The 21,569-nt window shown below is 45.2% G+C and overlaps 1 protein-coding gene across 1 annotated transcript in view; it reads left to right on the top strand.

The window, feature by feature from the left end:
- THSD7A (thrombospondin type 1 domain containing 7A) overlaps positions 1 to 21,569 on the top strand; it is a 329,937-nt gene that overhangs the window by 117,315 nt on the left and 191,053 nt on the right. The window contains exon 2 of the mRNA XM_021000020.2: positions 12,847 to 13,678. Coding sequence (XP_020855679.1) covers positions 12,847 to 13,678 — 832 coding nt within the window. The remainder of the gene's footprint in view (positions 1 to 12,846; positions 13,679 to 21,569) is intronic.

The raw sequence follows: 21,569 nt of genomic DNA, 5'->3' as shown, positions 1-21,569 counted from the left end.
ATCCTGAGTAAGCCAGTCTCTCTCAGTCTCAGTTTACTCATCTGTAAAATGAAGAAATTAAACTCAATGACCTCTAAGAAACTTTCTAGCTCTAAATCTGTTATCCATGGAATGCCTAATTAGGGTGCAGATCCATACGTCAGGCTCTAATGGAGATAGAACTTCTGACAAGACTTAGGTCCCTACCCTCAGGGACATGTAGACAGCAATACCCAAACCAAGAAGGGATGAGCCCAAAAAGTCTCAAGGAAGACCCAGAAGGACAGAAGGTAGAGGGAACTTATCACCAGTGGGGAAATCAGAGTAGGTTTCATGGGGGAGGTAGTGTTCTGAGTGAGTATAAGGGACAAGTAGAACTTCAATGACCCACAGGATAAAATGACAATCTGTTGAGACAATGCATGTAACATTCTTTATGAACTGGGAAGCATTATCAAAGTAAAATGTACCACTATAACATATGAGGACTCCAGCATGCCCCAGTTAGTGGTTGAACCTGGAGTCATGAAGACCTGGACTTTTACTCTATCATGGACATTTGTCCTTAGCCATTCTTGGGGCCACTTTGAACCTCAATGTCCTAATATGTCAAATGGGGAGAATAAGACCTCTATTAACTACCCCATAGAGTTGTGCAATTGAAATAGTATATTATATATCTATATATCTATAAATATATAATATACATATATTATATATATATAAAACTTCAGCAAAATATTAAATTCACCAAAATGCTAATTTTATTATTTTAGACCAAGTTAATATGGTCTATGGTAGATTGTGCCATGATGTCCCACATTGCCAGCTAGCAAGTGGAAGAGAAATGGGAAAAAATGATGTTATGTGGTAATGTACTAGCTATTATTGTTATTGTTTGGGACCAAGGAATATGTGTGGGACGTGTCCCAGAGTTAGTCCTGGATAATTAATAGCTTGTATTCCTAGACTTCCTCAGGCACTTACCTAGTCCTTTAGAGTGACATGTTGTGGCTGGTGTTTGTCTGAAAGCCACTGGAGCACAGAGAATAAATTAGAGTATAGAATTATAGGTGGGGTGGGGGATTTTTAAAATAAAGTCTTGGTGTCATCACTAAAGGAAAACCAGGGGCTCTACAAATAGCAGTCAACAATATATTGGCTGAAAAATCAGACCACGGAGTATGGAAGGGACTGCCAGTCATGGGCCAGTCTCTCCCCTCATGCAGAGAACATGTCATTTTGTGCTGTCCTTTATAGGTACAAGAATAGGAGTGTAGATATCAATGTATTTCTGTGGACATACATGCCACATTACAGAATAAACCACGAAAGGCCCAATACTGTAGTCTGTCCAGATCATTTGGGATCCAGAGTGTTAGCTATTACTCCCAGCTTGGTATAACCTAAAATTGGATAAGCCTGCAAAGCAGTGCAGGGCATATATTAAGTGCTTAACAAGCATGTTGTCTATCTATCCACACCTTTAAGCCCTTAATAAAAATGTTAAAGAGCACAGGGCCCAGCACAGACCCCAGTGGCCTTCCACCAGAAACACTAACTCATGCCTCCTCTTTGGATCTGTCCATTCAACTAGTTTGGAATCTTCCTTAATTATTCCCTTCTCTTGTCCTCATCTGTTTTCCCCACAAGAATTATAGGAGATTCTTTTCCAATGCTTTGCCAGGATTTCTTTCAACTCTATCTACAGCATTCCTCTGACCTGCAAGCCAAAGTGAAAAGCTGTTAGGGTGACACAGCAGCCATCGTGCCTCTCCAACATCACAGTCTCCTGGCCTCACTCCCCAGCCATCCGTTTTTAAAAATGCACTTGAATTTTTCAAAGAATCAAAGTTGAGCAAATTGGTCCAGAAGCTCCAGAATCCTTTTTCTCAGCTTTGGAAAAATCAGGGCATTTTCCCTTTGCCTATTTGGCAGTACTTCTGTTCTCCTTGTCCTTTTAAAGATTCCTGAGTGGCTCAGCATTCCCATCTGCCTCTTCATGGAGTGCCCTAGGATGGAGTTTGTCCTAATTTACCTTTGATTACTTACAGACCTACATGGAAATACAATTCCGATGTGTTACATTAGTCATCCTTTGCTAAATTTCCCATTTTCCTGCCATTGACTAGATATTTCTGCTTATTCTTTCAGCATTGTCTTGTCACGTTAATTGTGTTTGCTTCCATCCTTAAACTCATTTGTTCCCTAGGTAGTTTGCATCAATATTTCATTCTAACTCCTCTCCAGTTAATTTAAAACATTTGAGCACAATTAGCAAAATCCACAGCACTTGGGAGGCAGTAAAGGCTTCAATAAATTCCCTCTCAAAGGTTCTGTATCTGGAGGGATTCATCAACACTGGATCAATCCCAGCAACAGTGAGAGAAGTCTCCCTCTGGCCCTACAGCTGATTTCTCGTGGACTTCATGCGTGAAACCTAACAACGTCAATTCCTTTGTTTGGGAGCTGATTGATATTGCTTTTTTTTTTAGTTTAATAAGAACAAGCCATCACTCTGATGTTTTCTTGCCACCAGATTTCCCACTAATTTAGGTGAATAACAGAAAAATATTATCTGAGTGTGAGAAGGGACCTCACTGGCCACCTTGTCAGCCCAGACTCATACAAAGGAATCCCACTACCCTATAACTGACCACAATTACACCATAACTGAGAGACATCCTGCAGACATTGCTTGAAGACTTCTAATAAAGGGACCCCCCACCTGCCAATGGCCTGTTTCCATTTTCTGGAGCTCTAGGTGTGAGGAAGTTGTCTGTTTGTTTCCCCAACATCAGACGCCAAATGAGCCTCTTACCAGCTTCCCCCCACTGCCCTTGGTTCTCCCTTCAGGGACCAAGCAGAACAGAGCTCGCATGAAATGCCTCAGTCTTCTCTTCTCCAGGCAAAATGTTCCCAGTTCCTTCCAACAATCCTCACATGGAATGGACACAAGGTCCTTCCCTATCGTGGCTTCGCTGCTTTTTGCAATGTCCAGCTTATTGTTGTCCTTCGATTCTCACGTGCCCAGAATTGAACACAACACTCCAGATGTGGTCCGACTGGGGCAGACTACAGTCAGGCTCTGAGCTCATTCTCCCTCTGAGGTCTGCCCCTCTTCATGGAACCCATGATGCCATTAGCTTTTCAGACTGCCATGTCAAACTCAGGCTCCTATATGTCTGGCAATCCACTAGCACTGCCCAGGTCTTTTTCAGAGCAACTACTGTCTGATCATGCCTACCACATGTACTTGTAAAAGAAACTCTGGGAGCCCAATTTTTATGCTTTAAATTTATCCCTTTTAAATGTCATCCAATTGGACATAGGAAGCAGCTCTGCAGAGTGGAGAGAGAGCACTGGATTAAGAGTCAGGGATATGGGGGGGTATCCTGCCTCAGACACTTATTTTCTGTGTGAACCCTGCAATTCCACTTACTCTCTCAGCCTCAGTCTCCTCATCTGTAAAATGGAAATAACAATAGAACCTACCACTCAGAGTTATTGTGAGTATCAAATGGGATAACATAGGTGGCCCAATAGTCCAAAAGCCATTAAAGTTTATGACAGCACCAAGATCTTTGGGGCAGAAGCTCTGTCCATGCAATGTGCTTGGCCAGCTCCTGAAGAATGCAAGAGTTCTTGGCTCTAATGATGCCCAGCATTCTAGCCTTTCCAATTCTCATTGGGTCTTCCTTCTACTATTTACTGTGTCTACCATCCCTAGGAACTTTGCAGAAAGCTCTGGTTGGTTAATCATGCCAGGAACATGGGAGCTAATGAGCAGGTCCTCAGGCCTGAGCACCTTTAGCTCTATCAACCAAAATAAGGATGAGGCTGCCCCCACTGAGCGGGATGAGAAATAGGGGCAGATAACACATCCCTAGGGGCTCATACAAATCTCAGCACATTTCAAGGAACTTGATTTGATTCTAATCATATAATTTGATGTGCTTATATTCATTCAGGTAATGAAAGATATCATCCAAAACATAGATGATTCCAAGGGACATGGCCAGTCATGTACAGAAATGAGGATAGCAGAGGATGGCCCAAGTGCCATATTAGTAGCCACAGAGAGCCTAAATGAAGACCATGAGCACCCAAGGGGTGTCCTCCTGTGAGCTTAAAGGAAGGAGGTGGCACGGTTGGGTGAAACCTGCATGAATGGAGAAGTTATCCATACTGAAGGTAGAAAGGATCTATTGAGGTTACCTTAGTATTCTTGTCTTATTTTATTATGACAGCTTAGTGGGACTGCCATGGTCAAAGAATTCACCATCCGGTGGCCATCTTTATCATGAGGAGCCTTTCAGCTAGCCTGCCCTTCAGACAGCAGACACGATCTGTCACTAGTACTATAGCTGCAGCCCTTCCTGTCTGGTAGGAGGTCCAGAGATCTTGTCAGCTGCTGGGAGAGCCTTCAAGAGCAGATAATCTTCTCCATGCCACCATGAGACATAGGAGGAGGATGTTATTGGGGAAAGGCATAATTGCCCATTGAAGACAAAAAGTAAATTTAGCCTCCACAGCAACCTGTTTCTTATCCACCAAATTCACATGTTTGAGAGCTGAGCAACGTGATTTATTTTGAAACACTGACTGGTCAATGAGGCAAAACAAAGTTATGGCCCATGAGACAGAAGCCCTGAGAAGAAAACTGAAAGGCCGGTATCAATTCTGTTCCCACACTTAGCCTAGAACATAGTAAATGCTTGACAAATGTTTATTGACTTGACTTCTTTAATGCCTCCACATGAGCACTTATCAAAGTTGAATCTCCTGACCTGATCACATAGGTCTGACTAGTGGGATGTTCTGCAGGAATCTGCACAACATGTGACCAGCTGTGGAAGCAGATCCCCCAGTTCCGCTGTAGGTCTGTGAGCCTAATGATTCCTCTGACAAGGAACTTGCTGAGTGAGTGCTACAAGCCATTCTTGTACAGCACAAACAAATTAGCTCATCTGAAAGACACACACACATTTTATCGAGCAAGAAACTAGCTCATTGGCAGATTTTATGGCAAGCAAGAGCACAACGTGGTTTGCCTAATTCTATCAGGCTTCCTTTTTATTGCACATCTTTTATAAGACACTTTAGAACAGTTCTTGGCCACCTGTCAATAGGGAAGCCTTTTCAGGCTCAAACTTTTATTGTTCTACTGTCCTTGACTTAAAGAGGGTGGTCTCAGAAAGTCTAAGTGTGATGTGAAAACAACCGACATTAATGTTAAATCGGATTTTGTTAGAGGGAAGTAAAGGAAGAACATTAAATAATATGGCCAGGATATGCTTTTATAGAAATACTGAGTGGAAATGACAATGGGTCTATAGTTTTACCAGCCACATGTTAAAAAATTAGCAATTGGCTTGATAGATGAACCATAATTAGAATGCCATACTGTGCAAAACTAATTCCCTGAGAACAGTGAAATCTTCCTGGAAATTTTTTCCAGTTGGATTTTCATTGACTGAAACTTCCTAGGCCACATAGGCTATACACCATCAGAAGCACTACTTTTTCCCTCAATGGAAAAACACATCTCTTCCTTTCTGAGCTGGAAGAGCTCTCAGCATCAGAATTTAAAACCTGGTCCTCAGACCAAAGAGCTAGTCTTCATTTCATTGTCCTTCATTGTGTACTTCATGAACTTTCATTGTGCCTTTTGGATTTCACGAAATCTCTTGAGCAGTATGTTACATCCATATTTGAGGCTATCTCTTCCTAATACCTAGAGTTCTGTTTTCAGTTTTTTTGTGCCAGATTTTAGGAAGGATGTTGGCAAGTAGAGAAGCATTCAGAAGAGGGCAGCTCTCTGATCCCTATCACTTGCATGAGCTTTGGCAAAATTGCGTAAGCTCCCTGAGCCTCAGTTTCCTCATCTGTAAAATGAGGGGCTCAGGCTACATGCCCCAGAGGCCCCGTCCACTCTAGATCTGGGATATGGTAAGGCATCAAGAACAAGTGAAAGTCTGGGGTCAGGGCGAGGGAGGTCAGTGGTCAGATCATAGATGTCTCCAAGAAGGCCACAGAAAAAGACCAAAAACAGTGGTGAGAGACGTTACAAAGAGAAAGATTTTGATTCATGAAAGGAAACTTGCACATGGCAAGCCCTTCATTACTGTTCAGTGAATTGAAATCCTCACAATTAAGAACCCAAAGGGAGATGCGCTGCCTCCCAGCCTCATGCTTGTCCTCTCAATAATGGTCTGTGAGTGAAGATGCTGGAGATACAGGATTCTCAGCCACCAAAGACCCAGATGCCTCCAAGGTCCCTTCCAACATGGAGATCCTACTTACCATATTGAATAGAACCCAACCCCTCCCCCTACCCCATAACTCTAGACAAGGTCATTGAGTTCCATCTTTATGGGACCATTCTCAAAGATGTCACAAGTGCAGAAAGCTCAGCAGCACTTGTGCTGAGCAAGCTCCTAATCTGGTTAGAATATGCTTGTGTGACTTCAGTCCAGTCCATTTCAACCAATGGAGAATTGTAAAGTCATTCTTTAATGAGCAAGAAACAAACTTTGGGTGTGATATTTGATATGACCTGAAATGCTGTTGGCATATTTGAAAGTTTCAAATGAGAACTTCTGAATTTATCTGGTTCATCCACATAGGGGGCTGTTTCACATTTCCATTCATAGCTTGCAATTTCAGCTTCCCTATGACACTTGGTAGCATTTGCCTTTGTTAGAACCTGGGAGCTAATTGGGATGACAGCTTTCAGCTGTCAGGACACTGTGGCCTCTCTGTTCAGTGTGTGATTATGTCAGGCTCCTAGGGGATCAGGGGGGAGCAGCCCTTCATCCAGGGTCTGGGCAAAGATCTGATACTGTTAATTGGACACACATGGTAGGTGCCAGGTGCACTGAGGAGATAAGACAGGAGTTATGGGCTGGGGGATGAAGGAGCTGGTTTTATTCTCCTCCATGCTTTTATTGGCCCCATGCACCCATGGCTTTCTTTGGTGGTTTCATGATTTCATTCTTCCCCCTTAAACTCACTTAGCTGGTGTTCTTAACTAGCTTTCCAGGCACCTTCTTGGGACTGGACCCTCTCTTGGGATATGGTGTAAATATGCTCGGGATCAAAGATACCTAAATGTGATCATGGCATGCAGGGAAGGAAGATTGGTTATAGGACACCAGAGTAATCCTATGGAAATAGAAATGCATCTGTATTTGGAGGAGGTATCCTTTCAGGGTTCTGCTTCAGCCCTCCTAATTCAAATCTGGTCTATGAAAAAAAAATCACGTCAGTTTGCCTCACTTGAATCTAGGTCTGACAGTGGATGTTGGCAGCAAGTGTGTAATACCTAGGATATGAATGATGCCCCGAAATGAGCCAGCCACAGAACTCTTGGAATAACATCATTAAGGGAATGCATTGAAGTGAGGCAGGGAAAGCCATAGGGACTGAAGGATGTTACTAGACCCCACATTCACATCTAATTCTTCAGTTCAAATTACCAGGAATATTTGGTGTGGATCATAGCGCCCTCCTGATGAGACCAACGTTTGAAGTAGCTTATTCTTGTTCATTTTTTCCTGGGAGGTCACAGGGTATCTGCTTTTGTAATATAACTTATGGGGAAGTCATCGAGGTTGGCTTTCCAATTTACAGTTGGGGTCCGGTGTGGCTCCACCTGGTGGAGAAGAGCTGTCAAAAGCTTAGGGAGTGTTTCAGTTCCCCATGAACAAGAGGGAGAACATGGCCTCCTCACTTCAACAGGTGTACCTCATTGAAAAATTGTGCATTGGCATGCACTTGGTATAGCTGTTGGACAATGGACCTTCAATCAAATCAAAGAGAAAAGGGTATACAGTCCAGACATCTTTATTATTGAATATCAGAGAGATACTTTCCTATGCTGGTGTCTGAATAAATGAACGAATGATCCTTTATCTACTGTAGCTTTCTCAAGCTGTAATAAGTGTCCTCTTAATAATTCATTGGGTGAATCACATTGGGAAATCAAATTATTTTAAATGTGGTCATTTCTGTTCAATTCAATTCAATGCCTACTATGCCTCTGATACTGTGCTAGGTAATAGAGACACAGAATTGGAAGGGATCTCTACAGACATCTAGTCCATATATAGCTAACACACCAGTGACACAAAGACAAAAGTAAAACTGCCATTGCCTCCAAGGGGCTTGCATTTTACTGAAGGCAGGGGACAACGTGCACACTGCCAAGGAAATGTGGAAAATCTAATAATAAGTACAAATAAATTCCTATAGGTATGGGGAAACGTGAAATAACTGGAGAGAGAAAAAGGGCTTCATAGGGACGATGACCCTGCGTCTGATGTCGTGTTGAGAGAAACTGGAGATTCCAGAGGTGGACATGAAGAAGAAGAGCACTGAAGGCCTGGGGCGCAGCTGTGTGTGCAAAGGCTGGAGTTGTTCTGTGTATGAAACAGCACCGTTGACTTGTCTGAAACTAGACTGTGAAGGAGAAGTCAAGAGCCACCATCTAGAAGAGGCTGGAGTCGAACTGTGGGGGCCTTAAAGTGCCAGATAGAAGTTTGTATTTGATGATAGGCACAACAGGGAAATGCAGAATGGGGAGGGATATAGTCAGACCTGTGCCTCTGGGCTACTGGCAAGGCTCTCTTTGGTCAATCAATGTCCTTGAATTATGGCGCTCATGGTCATATTTGTCCATACCGCATTTTCTACAGACAAGATACACTTGTTAAACCAACCAGGAGGCCAAGGGCACCAGCAGGTTGCCAAGTGGGGCCATGGCAGGTAAAATAAAGCCTAAGTTGAGAATTAACTAATGTCAAGCAGAAGCAGGGGGAGAGGGGGAAGAAAAGATCTAAGCCAGGGCTGCATCTTGGTTCCTTCTTACAAACCATAGCAGGTCTTCAATTAAAATGAAGTAAGCAGTTCAGCCCCTCCCCAGGCCTTTGTGAAGAGGCTGCTGTGTTCAGAATGTTGTGCCATACTTAGTGCAGAGATGAAGGAGGAATGGGCTACTCCCTTACAGGGCCATGGGCTATTAACAAAGACAAAGCAAAAACACCAATCAGGGGCACCTTGGCAGTTTTAGAAAGACCCAAGGTTCTCTGGGCATGCTCAGAAACAGCAGCCGAGGAGAGGATCTGGCCCACAGCAATCACTTAAGAACTACTTGTTGACTGAGTAAAGACCCGGGTTCAAATCTCAGCTCTGCTGTTTTTCAGCTATGTCACCCTGACCCAATCACATCCCTTCTCTCCTTGTTGGTGAAATGAAGTGACTTGACGAGATCATCTCTAAGACCCTCCTAATCAGCTCATAAATGTCTGAGTCCAGTTATCGGAGTCTGCCCAGCCTTTGCATGGTAGAATGAAGTGGAAGGCTAGAATTCCCTCCAGTAGAATGAGCTCTTGTCCAAGTGGTACCTGGCCTTGGTCTTCGGCCTCCCTCTGCGTTGTCCGCTCTCTCTTGAATGTGCTCAGTGGGTTTCCCATTCTGTTGTTTTCTTCTGTTTCTTCTATTTTGACTGGATGAGTGACTGATCCACTGAGGACAGATTGCCTGTGTCAAGTTTCTGACCACAAATGGGAAATGCCAAAATATGGAAATATCTCACACATGTATGTACATATATGTGTGTGGGTTCCTGCATGTGCACGTGTGTGCATGTGTGTGCACAGGTGTATATCTGGGTTAGTGAATACCTGCACATGGGTCTTACGGGAGCACCTGAGTCTCTGTGTGTATCTCTTCTCATGATCAATGTACAGCTTTGAACCATCTTGATTTCTCCCTTTTTTAAACTGAACTATTGCCATCTGCTAATGAAAGTAGAGTAACGTTCCTCCTGTGGGGCAATTCAGCTTTTTTATCTGTAGGCTCAGAAAAAGCTTCAGACACTTCAGGTAAAAGCACAGAGTGAGTTGTAAAAACAATCAATGCACAGACTGGGTAATTTGCAAGGTTGTTGAATAAATTCAAGTTTCTTTTGAAGTTGCTGAGGGCTAGGGCATTAATCGAATAGAAGAAGCATTCATTAAGAGCTGACTACATGCAAAGGACTGCTCTAGAGATATGAAGACACAAATGAAACAGTCTCCACTCTCAAGTAGGTGCAGGGACGGCCAATAAATCTGAAGTGTGGGTGAAGAAACCTAAAGCGTTGCAAGAGGTAGGCAGAGATAACCAGTGTGGTGTGGGGTGGGGGCTGGGGTCAGAAATTAAGAAGCAGCAGCCTCCTGCAGAAGGAGGTACCTTTCCTGGGGCACGTTCTGAAGGTAGTGTGGGATTCTGTGAAGCAGAGATGAGGACAAACATTCTGGGGACCCTGGGCAGAGTTACCCATGTGGTCAAGGGCACGCCAAGACCAGGGTATGTTCAACAGTCCAATTAAGCCTGGAAAAGTAGGCAGGAACAGACTATGAACAGCTTTCCGGGGCAGGCTGGGGTTTGGCATGTCCTCAAGGCACCAGGGAGCCATGGGACAGTTTCATTTAGGGGAGAACATAATCAGACAACACAGTCAGACCTGTCATGGATATTTTTTAATCCATCAGTGGGCCAAGCTTTGACTCAGGCACTTTTCATGGCTCAGGCCTGGAATCTTCTCTGATGAATGAAGGAAAAACGGGCCAGTGTTTCTGAACCCAAAACCAGGACTTTATACCAGAAGTGTCTGCTTAAGATTCAAGGCATCTTAAGACATCAGGTCGTCCCACTGGATAGTTACCCATGTGCCCAAATACAAAGATCCTCCCACAGGAGGCTGCTTCTTCATTGCTTTACATGTCTGTCTTTGGCCTATGGAGACCAGGGTCAGGGGCTGGGGGACTCATCTGGCACCAATTCCTCTCATTTCCTGTGACAAACTCAACACTTCCTTATGGACAGGAGAGCCCAACTGAATCTGCCCCAGAATCCATGTTATGAGTTCTCAAAGGGCAGTTAGGGAGTGGAGTTTTTGATAGATTTTTTAAGAATTTTCTTTAAAGATCTTTATCCCATCCAAGGACCAGTAGATGTCTGAGGGTAGAAGGGACTTTGTGGCACTTATCAGAGAAAAAGGACGCTGCCATGTGTATTCTACTCTATGGCTAGCTAACTAGCTGTCGAGCCTTTGGCCAGTCTTCCTAGGCCTCATCTGTACTTGTCTTAAATTACTTAAGGATAGAAACTGTGCCCCTCATCTCGGTACCCCCCGTAGCATCCAGCACATATGGGGTCATGGAAACAGTCTTGAACCTGGGGTCAGGAGAGGTGTACATCGTGGATCTTGAGCTGGAAGAGACCTTGAAAGTCACCACATCCAGGCCCTTGGTTTATAGAGGAGGAAACTGAGGCCCAGGTTGCTGATGTGACTTGGACATATTCATTCAAATCTTAGGGGGCCAAGACAGAGCCTCTATCATCCCAGCCAGTGTAGGCTGATGGGCAGGCTGGTGGGCATCCTCTCTCCAACCCTTACTGGCTGTTAGACCAAGGGCAATCAATCAGTGAATCATATTTGTTCAGATCCAGCTGCATGCTTGGGCAAGAAAGATCTACTGGCCTCGAGGAGCTTCCTATGTTGATGCATGGCACTGTATGCAACATGTATATGCAGTGTAAATATGAGGTAATTTCATGGCTTGAGGGGAACAAATGCACTGCCAGCTGGAAGGATCAGAAAGAGCCTCAGGAAAAAGAGGGCATGTTCAGAGCTGAACTCTGAGGGAAGTGAGGGATTCTGGGATAGCTTAGGTATGGCAGAGAGCCTGTGGAAAGGCAGGGAGATGGCAAGTGGAATCTTGTGTGGGAAGAACAGCTCAAAGGATGATCTCACTGGCCATGGAGTGCATGAAAGGGAGTGATAGGTAATAGTTCATGAAGGGCTTCAGATGCCAAATAGAGATGTTTGCATTTGATCTTAGGGGTAATAGGGGGCTACTGAGCTTCCTAAGCATAAAAGTGACATTGTCAGGTAACTGAGCCTCAGTCTCCATAACTGTGCAATGGGGGCAATAATGCATCAGGCACTCAGCGCACCAGGTACTTGTGAGGAACACATGGCATGATGTATGAAGAATATTCTGTGCCATGGTCTTCACAAAACACCTCTAGACCTCAATGTTGCCTCTTCTTGTTACATGTTATTAGTAACTCAGTAATTTGTTGTCCAATTGAAGCGAACGGGAACAAAGCTGCTCCCCAGAAAAATTCCATCCATCCTTTAGTTAAATGTTCCCATTCCTGCATACCCTGCACTTCATTAGTGGCCGATCCACAGAGAGGGTTTGGGGAGGATTGTTAGGTAATTTTGCATGCAGAATGTGCAGAATTATGTGAGCCATTATCAAGCCCTGGTTAATACCGGGTAAACACTTTAATTTTTGGCAGCATCCACAGGACATGACTGTTCTTCCCCAAAGTCTTAATTGCATAAAAAAATAAATGAATAAATAAAAGTGATGTGCTAAAAGAAATTAACTGCCCAGAAGAGGAACATGCCTGAAGGAGCTGAGGGGCTCACCAGGGGCCATTATCTCTGCCAATGCCTGAAATGGACTTGGTGGGTGGAAGCCAGAAGTGATAGATTTTCAATGTGACTAATCTCTAATGCCCTTTATGAGCAAAGATCTTGTAATTACCCCACATAAAAATACAAGAATAAAGGCAAATGCATTTATAATCACAAAAGGACAAGAGAAAATGTAGCATCTTCACTGCACATGCCATCTCCCTAATGCCCTAATCTATGAATAATAGATAGCCATGCAGACTGTCCCATCCCAGGGTGTCCCATACAGGAGAAGACGTACTCTCTGGCCACTTGGCAATAACTCTCTGAATGTTGTCAGGGCCCAGTGAAAAGAGAGCATTTCTGCTAACCTGTATCCTGTTTTACAGGTCCCTGGGGCCGATGCATGGGAGACGAATGTGGTCCAGGTGGCATTCAGACCAGAGCAGTCTGGTGCGCTCATGTGGAAGGCTGGACAACACTGCACACAAACTGCAAGCAGGCTGAGAAGCCAGACACCCAGCAGGATTGTTTCAAAGTCTGTGACTGGCACAAGGAGCTATATGACTGGCACCTGGGCAGCTGGAACCAGTGCCAGCCTGTCATGTCCAAGAGTCTGGTGAAGCCAGCAGAGTGCACCAAGGGTGAGGAGGGCATCCAGACCAGAGAGATCGCCTGTGTCCAGAAAGCCAACAGAATCAGTGCTGATGACAGCATCTGTGAGTACTTTGAGCCCAAGCCCCTCTTGGAGCAAGCCTGCCTCATCCCTTGCCCACAGGACTGCATTGTGTCTGACTTCTCACCTTGGTCTGAGTGCTCCAAGACATGTGGGAGTGGGCTGCAGCACCGGACACGGCACGTAGTGGCCCCCCCACAGTATGGCGGCTCTGCCTGCCCCAACCTGACAGAGTTCCAGATCTGCCAGTCCAGTCCTTGTGAGGCAGAGGAGAGCCTTTACAGCTTGAATGTGGGGCCCTGGAGCACCTGCTCCATGCCTCACACCAGGCAGATAAGGCAGGCGAGGAAGCGAGGGAAGAACAAAGACCGAGAGAAGGACCGAGAGAAAGGAGTGAAGGATCCCGAAGCCCGGGAACTCATCAAGAAAAAGAGGAACCGAAATAGGCAGAACAGACAGGAGAACAAGCACTGGGACATCCAGATTGGCTATCAGACCCGGGACGTCATGTGCACACACAGGAACAGCACAACTGTGGCTTTCAGGTAATGTCTTTGTTAATCTACCCGCCATATCAGCTTGATGGGCAGGCCAGTCAGAGTCTAGGTCTGAACTACAGGGAACGGCTACATGAGAAAGACTTCTTGTGACCAGGCCAACTGGTCGGGTGAAATGAGCAGTCAGTCCTGAGTTAGGTCCAGAGCCTCTGTATCAGTCAGCAGGGTTAGCCCCAAGCCTCAGATTCCAATACTGTGGGGTGTGCTGTGGGCCCCACTGATCTCAATTGTGTGGAAGACCTAACCAGCTACTGGTCCATGCCAAGCTGTCCTTCTCCTCTGTATTCTCTGTCTCCCTCATTGTCCCAGTAGAGCATCAGCCTGTCAGGTCCCTGCTGACCAGGGCTGTGGGTCAGTCTCCTATGACCCCAGCCTAAGTCTAGCACTTCTTCTGCTCTCTTCGTACTAAGTCCATGTCCAGCACAGATAGTAATTCCTAAGTCAATAAGTAAAATTGGATTTCTCCCCCTCCGTTCTGGAGAGATAGGAGGAGACTTCAATAAACAAATTTTGCTTTGACTAAATAACAGGACATGAGGCCCATGTAGGGAAGCAAAACCGTGTATGTCCTACCTTCCATCATCCCAAGCAGGAGCTGGCCTGGTGTGGGTGCCAATAAGCCTTTCCCCATTTTAAGTGTGTGATAGATCTCTCCCAAGGTGGCCTCATGCAGAATCTCTTCAGGGAGGAAGAGGGGGCTGAACAAGTAACCTTATGTCTAGGAGAGGGGAAAACTAGAAAGTCACTTCCTGAGGAGCGAGGATTTTGGTGAAAGAAAAAAAATCAGATGCAAAGTTATGAGCATGTAACTATCCCACAGATATTCAGTGGCCTGCACCACAAACATTGGTCCCTACTACCCACAGCTTACTGCCTATACCACAATTATGGACCTTCCAAGTATATGGTGCTGGGCACCCAGAGTGAGCAGACTCTTGTCATCAAATGATCAAGGGTTGAGTTTGCCTTCTCTAGTGAGAGTCTTAAGAGACATGCTGGGACAATGGAGAGAGTAGTGAATTTGAAGTAAGAGGACCTGAGTTCAAATCCTGATTTTGGCACTTCCAATCTGGGTGCCCTTGGACAAGCCCTTGGCAACAATAGCCAGCATTTATATAGTGTTTTGTTGTTCAGTTGCATCCAGCTCTTTGTGACCCCTTTCGGGGTTTTCTTGGCAGAGATGCTGGAATGGTTTGCCATTTTCTTCTCCAGCTCATTTTACAGATGAGGAAACTGAGGCCAACATGGTTAAGTGACTTTCCCAGGGTCATACAGTTAATAAATACTTGAAGCCATATTTGGGCACAGGTCTTCCTGAATCCAGGTCCAATGCTCTATCCACAGCACCACTAGCTGCTTCTCACATAACCTCTTTATGCCTCGGTTTCCTTGTCTTTAAAGTGAAGTGTCTGGACCAGAAGATCTATAAGGATTTTTCTGGTCCCTGGCTGATGATGTTATAAATACGAGTGCTTTACGTGTTCAGTGACACTCATTTGGGTATGCCTAGGGTAACTACTAGACAGCTGAATTTGCTTAAGCCTCTCCTTCCCCAGTCTGAGGTGCTGGGGAGTTCTGAAGAAAGGAGCCCCACAGGTTGATGGCTTGGGCCCCTTCAGGGGAGGGAAGTGTTCTTGGGAGCTGCTGAAACCCCTTTAGTGTTCGAACATAAGACAAAAAGCTCATCTCGTGGAGTTAACGTACCAAGGCCCATAAGTGAGCTGTGCAAGGGGCTCGTGCTTTCCAAATTACCCTATAAACAGAGTTTGCTCTAAATTCAAGCCGAGGGAGATATCAAAGGAGAGATTTCTTACTGATTTTATTGAATGGAATAACCAGCTCTGAAGGAGGAAAGGGGAGCTGCAGGAATACCCATTAACCCTTTCCAGCCCAGCTCCCACCGACCTTTCCCAACTTCAGGACGTGTCACTTGCCTTCACACATTCCATATTGCAGCCCAGGTGGCCCTTTGCTGTTCCTTGTAGGCAGCCTTGCCTCATCTCTCAACTCCATGCCATTGCACAGGCTGTCTGCCATGCCTGTGAAGCCCCTCTTTGGGCACTCAGGGAGAGATTTAATACAGCCTCCCAGGTAGGTCCAGAGCAATTGTTCTCAGGTTCCCTGGTGACCTTTCCTCTCTTGCACACTCCACTTCTGCTCAAGCAGAATGTAACACAAACTGGCTTGTCTTTATCTGGAGACAGAATCCCTTATGGAAGTGCCGACAGCAAATAAACAAGGCTTGAATAGAGTGGGAAACTCCCAAACTGTGCATTTCCAGTTATCTAGACAGTGATGAGGATGGGGAGGAAAAGAGGAAAGGGTCTGACTTCCCCACATCCCCCAGTGCAGCGCAAGGTTCTGGGAAGTCAGATCACTCCTCGCCAAGGAGCTGGCCAAGGAGCCAGCAAGGCTGCAGCTGCTCATGACTGTGTTTGTTGGCCATCGGGGCCTTACCAGTGCACCTCTCTCTGGCCACCTTCTGCTCTGGGTAGAGAGCAACAATCCCAGAGCTCCTCAGATCCTATGAGGCTGCTGTCTCCTATGATCATTCAGTGCCTCTGTCCAGCCTGGAAAACCCCACCTCCCATCAGCCCCTTTCCCAAGAGGAGGCTACATCTGAAATGTAATCTTTCCTATGAAAATTATATTCTTCCTTTAAAATACAGGTTAAGGGTTATCTCCTATGGGAAGCCTTCCCTAAACTCTCTAGTTGTTACTGATTTCTCTCTGTCTCAAAAAATCTCATGTTTACTCCTCATATCTATTTACATGATAGGAAGTGTGATGGAATGGATAGAAAGCCAACATCAGAGTCAGGAACTTAGAATATTTCCTAGGGTCATACAAGTCAATTAGCCTGGGTTCAAGGCTTACTTCCGATCCTCACTAGCTCTGTGACCCTGGGCAAGTCACTTAACTTAGTTCTCTAAGCAACATTCTGAGATTTATACAAACTGCATAGAAGAGGCTGATCTGTATTGTAAAAGGAGTTTCCTCCCCCTGGGGTTTCCTAGACCAGTGACATCACAGGGCACGTCCCTGTCCCAGTCAGGGCTCAGGCTGCACTCATCAGTAGGATGTAAGCTCATGGGGGATGGGGAAAGAGGCAAGGACTCAGTTTCCCTTTTGAGCTTATCTCTGTATTGTTTAACAAGGCGCCTGGCACATGAGGTGTGGGAGGGGTGCTGAATAAATACTTGGTGAATCTAGGAGACTACTTTAGTATAGGTCACAGACTCAGAAACTTAGGATGAATAAATGAGATTTTCTGAGTCTTGGTCATTGGGTCACACTCTTCCTATTACATACATAGTAAGCCCACTTTCTGTCCCAATGTTTTTAGCTGTCCCCTTTCAGTGGCTGAGGAAGCAATGCTCCTCGTCAAAACCGGCTCCCCACTATTTGTGTCCTTGATTCCTTTCTACCTCAGAGAGTCACTAGCTGTGTGACCCTGTGCAAATCACTTAATATCACTGTGCCTCAGTTTCCTTATCTGTAAAATGAGGGAGCTGAACTCGCTGGCCTTTAAGGTCCCTTCCAGCTCTGATCTGTGAAGGATTCCTTCATCACCACTTCATGCTTAAGAAAACAAACCTCCCTTGCCCCCGTCACCATCCAACATCTCTCCTTCGTTTGCTGGCAGAGAGATTCCTACTGGCTAACTTGCTAACCCTTCAGGCCCTTATTGTCAGGCCTCCGACTCCCACACTCTGTAGAAATCTCTTGCTCGGAGCTCAGCAAGGCCCCTTGGTTACTACATTGCTTCATTTTGCCCTTTCCGATGCCAGTCACGTAGTGCTTTCTTGCCCAGTTTCTGTGGCATTGCCAACTCATCATTGTTCTTCCCTGGTTATTCCTTCACTGGCAGATCACGATCTGCCCACCTGCTCAAGCACAGCTTCCTCAAGGCTCTGTCCTTGGGACTCTGCTCTCAGTTGGTGATGCATCCACTTCCACGGCTCCAGTGATGAGCTCTGGGCGATGCAAAGCCATCTCTTCAGCCCTGCTCTCCCTACAGAGCTCCAGGTGTCTGTGCCAGTCGCCTGTCAGACATCTTGATCTGGTCACCCCATTGGTGCCTCAGGAACAGGAGATGAGTTAGTCTGTTGGGTGTAGTACATGGAGTGCTTAGATACTGCCTGAAATAGTTACTAGCTGTATTACCCTGGGCAAGTCACTTAATTCTCTGGCTTCAGTTTCCTCATTGGTTACCAACAGGGAGGTCAGATGCAATGGCTTCTAATGCACCTTCCTGCTCTAAATCTGTGATCCTTTGTCTGTTATCTCCCACCTGTCATCCCAATTGCCCTGTTTCTGTGTATGGCACCCCCATCTTCACCAACACAGAGGTGTGAAACCTGAGTGTCACTGAAGATTTGTCCCTCTCCTTCAGCTTTCACATCCAATCAATTTTGAAGTCTAGTTGATTCTGCCCCCACAGCCATCCTCATCCTACCTCTCAGAATCCTTCTCTGCCTTCGTGGATCTGCTTTGATGCCAGCTCCTCCAAGAAGCCTCCCCTGATGGCCTCCTCTGAAAGTGGTCTCTCTCTCCTCAAATGTTCTCAGACCACTTGGTCTGCATCTCTTTGCCTTAGCCCCCATCACACATGTACTGCTTGGAATGCGTTTATTTGGGCCTAACTTGTGTCCCCCAGAGCAAGGGGGCTCTTTGATGGATATGCCATTTTTCATCTTTGTTTCCCCAGCCCCAGGACAGGGCCTGACACATGGTGGTCACTAAAAACATGGCTTTTCTCCTAGTCATCTCTTGTCCCATGAATAATCTCCTTCACACCATGGCTCTGTTCTAGAGAATGGTTCTGAAAGCATTTGCAGTGTGAGATTTTTTTCTTTCTGATTTTCTTTTTTTCTTCTTTCATTTCTTTTTTCTCTCTCTTTCCTTCCCTCTTCCCCCCTCCCATCTTTATTTTTCTTTCCTTCTTTTCTTTCTCCCTTTCTCTTTCTTTCTTTCCTTCCTTTGCTTCCTTTCTTCCCTTCCTTCTTTTCTTTCTTTCCATTCTTTCTCTCTTTCCTTCCTTCTTACCTATCCTTTCTTCTTCCCTCATTCCTCCCTTTCTATCCTTTCTTTCCTCCCTTCCTTTCTTTCTCCATTTCTCCCTTTTTTCTCTTTCCTTGCCCCACACCTCTCTCCCTCCTTTCCTCCTTTCCTTCCTTCCTTCTCTCTTTTCCTCTCCTCCTTATTTTCTCTTTCCTTCTTGCTTTTTAAAGATTTAGCCACTATGCTGTGTTCCTTCCCAGTTCTCACATGACACAATTTCTCCTCTCTGCTTTGCCTCTCTGCTCCATAGCTGCTCCATTTCTTGCCATCTTCATCCTGCTTCCTGCAGAGCTGAGAGGATTTCTGGGCTATCTTCATAGGAAGTCTGTCTCCCTCTCTCTCCCTAACTGTCCTCATTCCCAGGACAATCTCCCAGGGACCTCCTCCCCACTCAGCACAACAGGTGATTGCACATTATGCCAGCCTTTGCTTCTGTCAGGACAGTCTACCACCCCCTGCTGCTGCCTGTGGGTGAGCACACTGCAGCCACCAGCCTTGGCTTGGCCCATTTCATGGAACTTTTACTGTTCAATTAAAATGTGTAATTAGAAGAGTTTAGTCATCCTAAGCTAACTGATGTATTAAATATCCCACAGGTAATTTGGCACAGGCACCTACCGACCCCCAGGAGCTGTGATCCTGTTGTGACAGGAGCCTTGTTTCTTCATCCTTGTGACACACGTACTCACACACATACACATGTATGTACACAGATGTGTTTCCCATAATGCCTTTATCTATTTAAGAGCACATTTCAAAAGGCAGGTCTTTCTTTGTCCATGAGTGAAAAACAGACCTGCTTGTGGACTTTAGAAGCACAAGGGAATATTGGCCCAATTTTAATGCAGGAAAATGATGATTATTAGGTTTTTTTCACTTAATATATTGAAAGTCTCCTTCATGAAGTCAAAGGGTTGGAGGTAGATGCAGGCCAGAAGGGGGAGAGCGGCCCCTAATAAGGGATCTCTCTCAATCAATGGCACTTTACTTATATTAATTCTTACTCCAATGAAGTGATGTATAAAATAGAGAAATAAGAAAGAGAGAAAGAAAGAAAGAAAGAAAGAAAGAAAGAAAGAAAGAAAGAAAAAAGAAAGAAAAAAGGAAGGAAGGAAGGAAGGAAGGAAGGAAGGAAGGAAGGAAGGAAGGAAGGAAGGAAGGAAGGAAGGAAGGAAGGAAGGAAGGAAGAAAAAGAAAGAAGGAAGGAAAGAAGATTGATTGATTAAGCACTTACCATGTACCAGTCACTGCATTAAATGATCGAGATGCAGAGGGGAAGCATCAGCCACATGCAGGCATCCGGGTAAAGCACACAGCCTAGATCCAGGGGCCTGGGTATGACCTTCCAAATCTAACACCTTCCCCCAAGCTGTAACATTACCTTGTCCTTAATATGGAACCAATCAGCTGAGATCCTTATTCCACCGAGAGTCTGCCAAGTATTTTCCTCCCTACAGCTTTGTGCAGTAGATAATGCAAGTTTTGTTATCACCAGCTCATAGACAAGGGAAAAGATGCTCAGAGACATTCAGTTACTTGTCTCTGGCTGCCCAGCCAGTAAGTTTTTGGAGCTGGATTCCAGCCCAGGTTTCCCAACCCCATGTACATCCCTCTCTCTATATACTCTACAGAAATATAGAAGATTATTTTAATCAAAATAAAATTTCCACCAAAATGATGTGATTATTTCAGCCTAACTAACCTGTAAGTCTATGCAAATAAAGCCCAGGATAATATACTAAGCATTAAGTAAAATCAAATTTAAAGTGAACAGAGACATCTGGAAGGTTTGGTTTCACCACTCCTAGTAACAACTGATACTCAAATGATAAAAACTGTGCAAAGGGAAAGTGAAATCATGGCCCAAAGACTTAATTCCATCTTGGACCACACAAAGAGGGACGTGGTTTCCAAGACTCAGGCATCAATCACCCCCAAATTCCCCACCCAGGTCTAGATCGCATCTAAAGTATTGTGTTTGAGTATTGTGTCTAGAGTATGTGTGTCTGGAGGTCACATTTTAGAAAGGATATTGATACACTGGAGCCTCCAGAGGAAGGCAGTCAGGATAAGGGAGGACCTCAAGGTCTTGCTTAATGAGCATTGAGCCACAGAACTGAGAATGGTTTACTTGGAGAAGAAAAGCCTGAGAGGACATGCTGACTGGCTTGGAGTGTCAGACAGTCTGTGATGTAACAAAGGGTTGTGATTTGTTCTACCTGGCCACAGAAACCAGTGCGAGGGTCAGTGGATGGAATTGTAAGGAAACAAAGTTTGTTTTGCTAGGACAATCTTCCTACCAATTAGAAGTGCCCCAAAGTAGGGGCTGCTGCCTTGGGATGTAGTGAACTCCCCTCCTCTGGAAGTTTCCAGATGGAGCTTGTCCTCCAGGAAGTTGTTGAAATCACACTAGTTCTTGACCAGGCTGGAGCCCCGTTCCATCTCAGGGGCTGTGTCATACCCGTCTGTCATCCTGACAGAGCCATTCTCTCTATGAATAAATGAATGTTTTCTCAGCACCTTTAAAACTAATATTCTCTGCCTCCCCCAGCTCAATATGCAGCAGAATTTGCTAAAAATAAGTGTGATGATGATGATGATGATGATATTTCCACAAAGTGTCTCCCTCACATGTTCATGATGTGGAAAGAATATGAAAGAAGCCCATTAGGAACCTTCTTGGCATAGGAAGCACCTCTTGGCTTGGACAGGCCCTGCTTGATTTCAAAGATAATCCATCATAACTGAACAACCAGTGAACCCAGGGACAGGGCGATGTGAGCACCTTGGCCGTCTCAGTGTCCTCAGGGGCAAT

Source organism: Phascolarctos cinereus, unplaced genomic scaffold (genome assembly GCF_003287225.1).
Source record: "Phascolarctos cinereus isolate Bilbo 61053 unplaced genomic scaffold, phaCin_HiC Scaffold_1;HRSCAF=81, whole genome shotgun sequence".
NCBI lineage: Eukaryota > Metazoa > Chordata > Mammalia > Diprotodontia > Phascolarctidae > Phascolarctos > Phascolarctos cinereus.
This window is presented reverse-complemented; position numbering and strand designations above follow the sequence as displayed.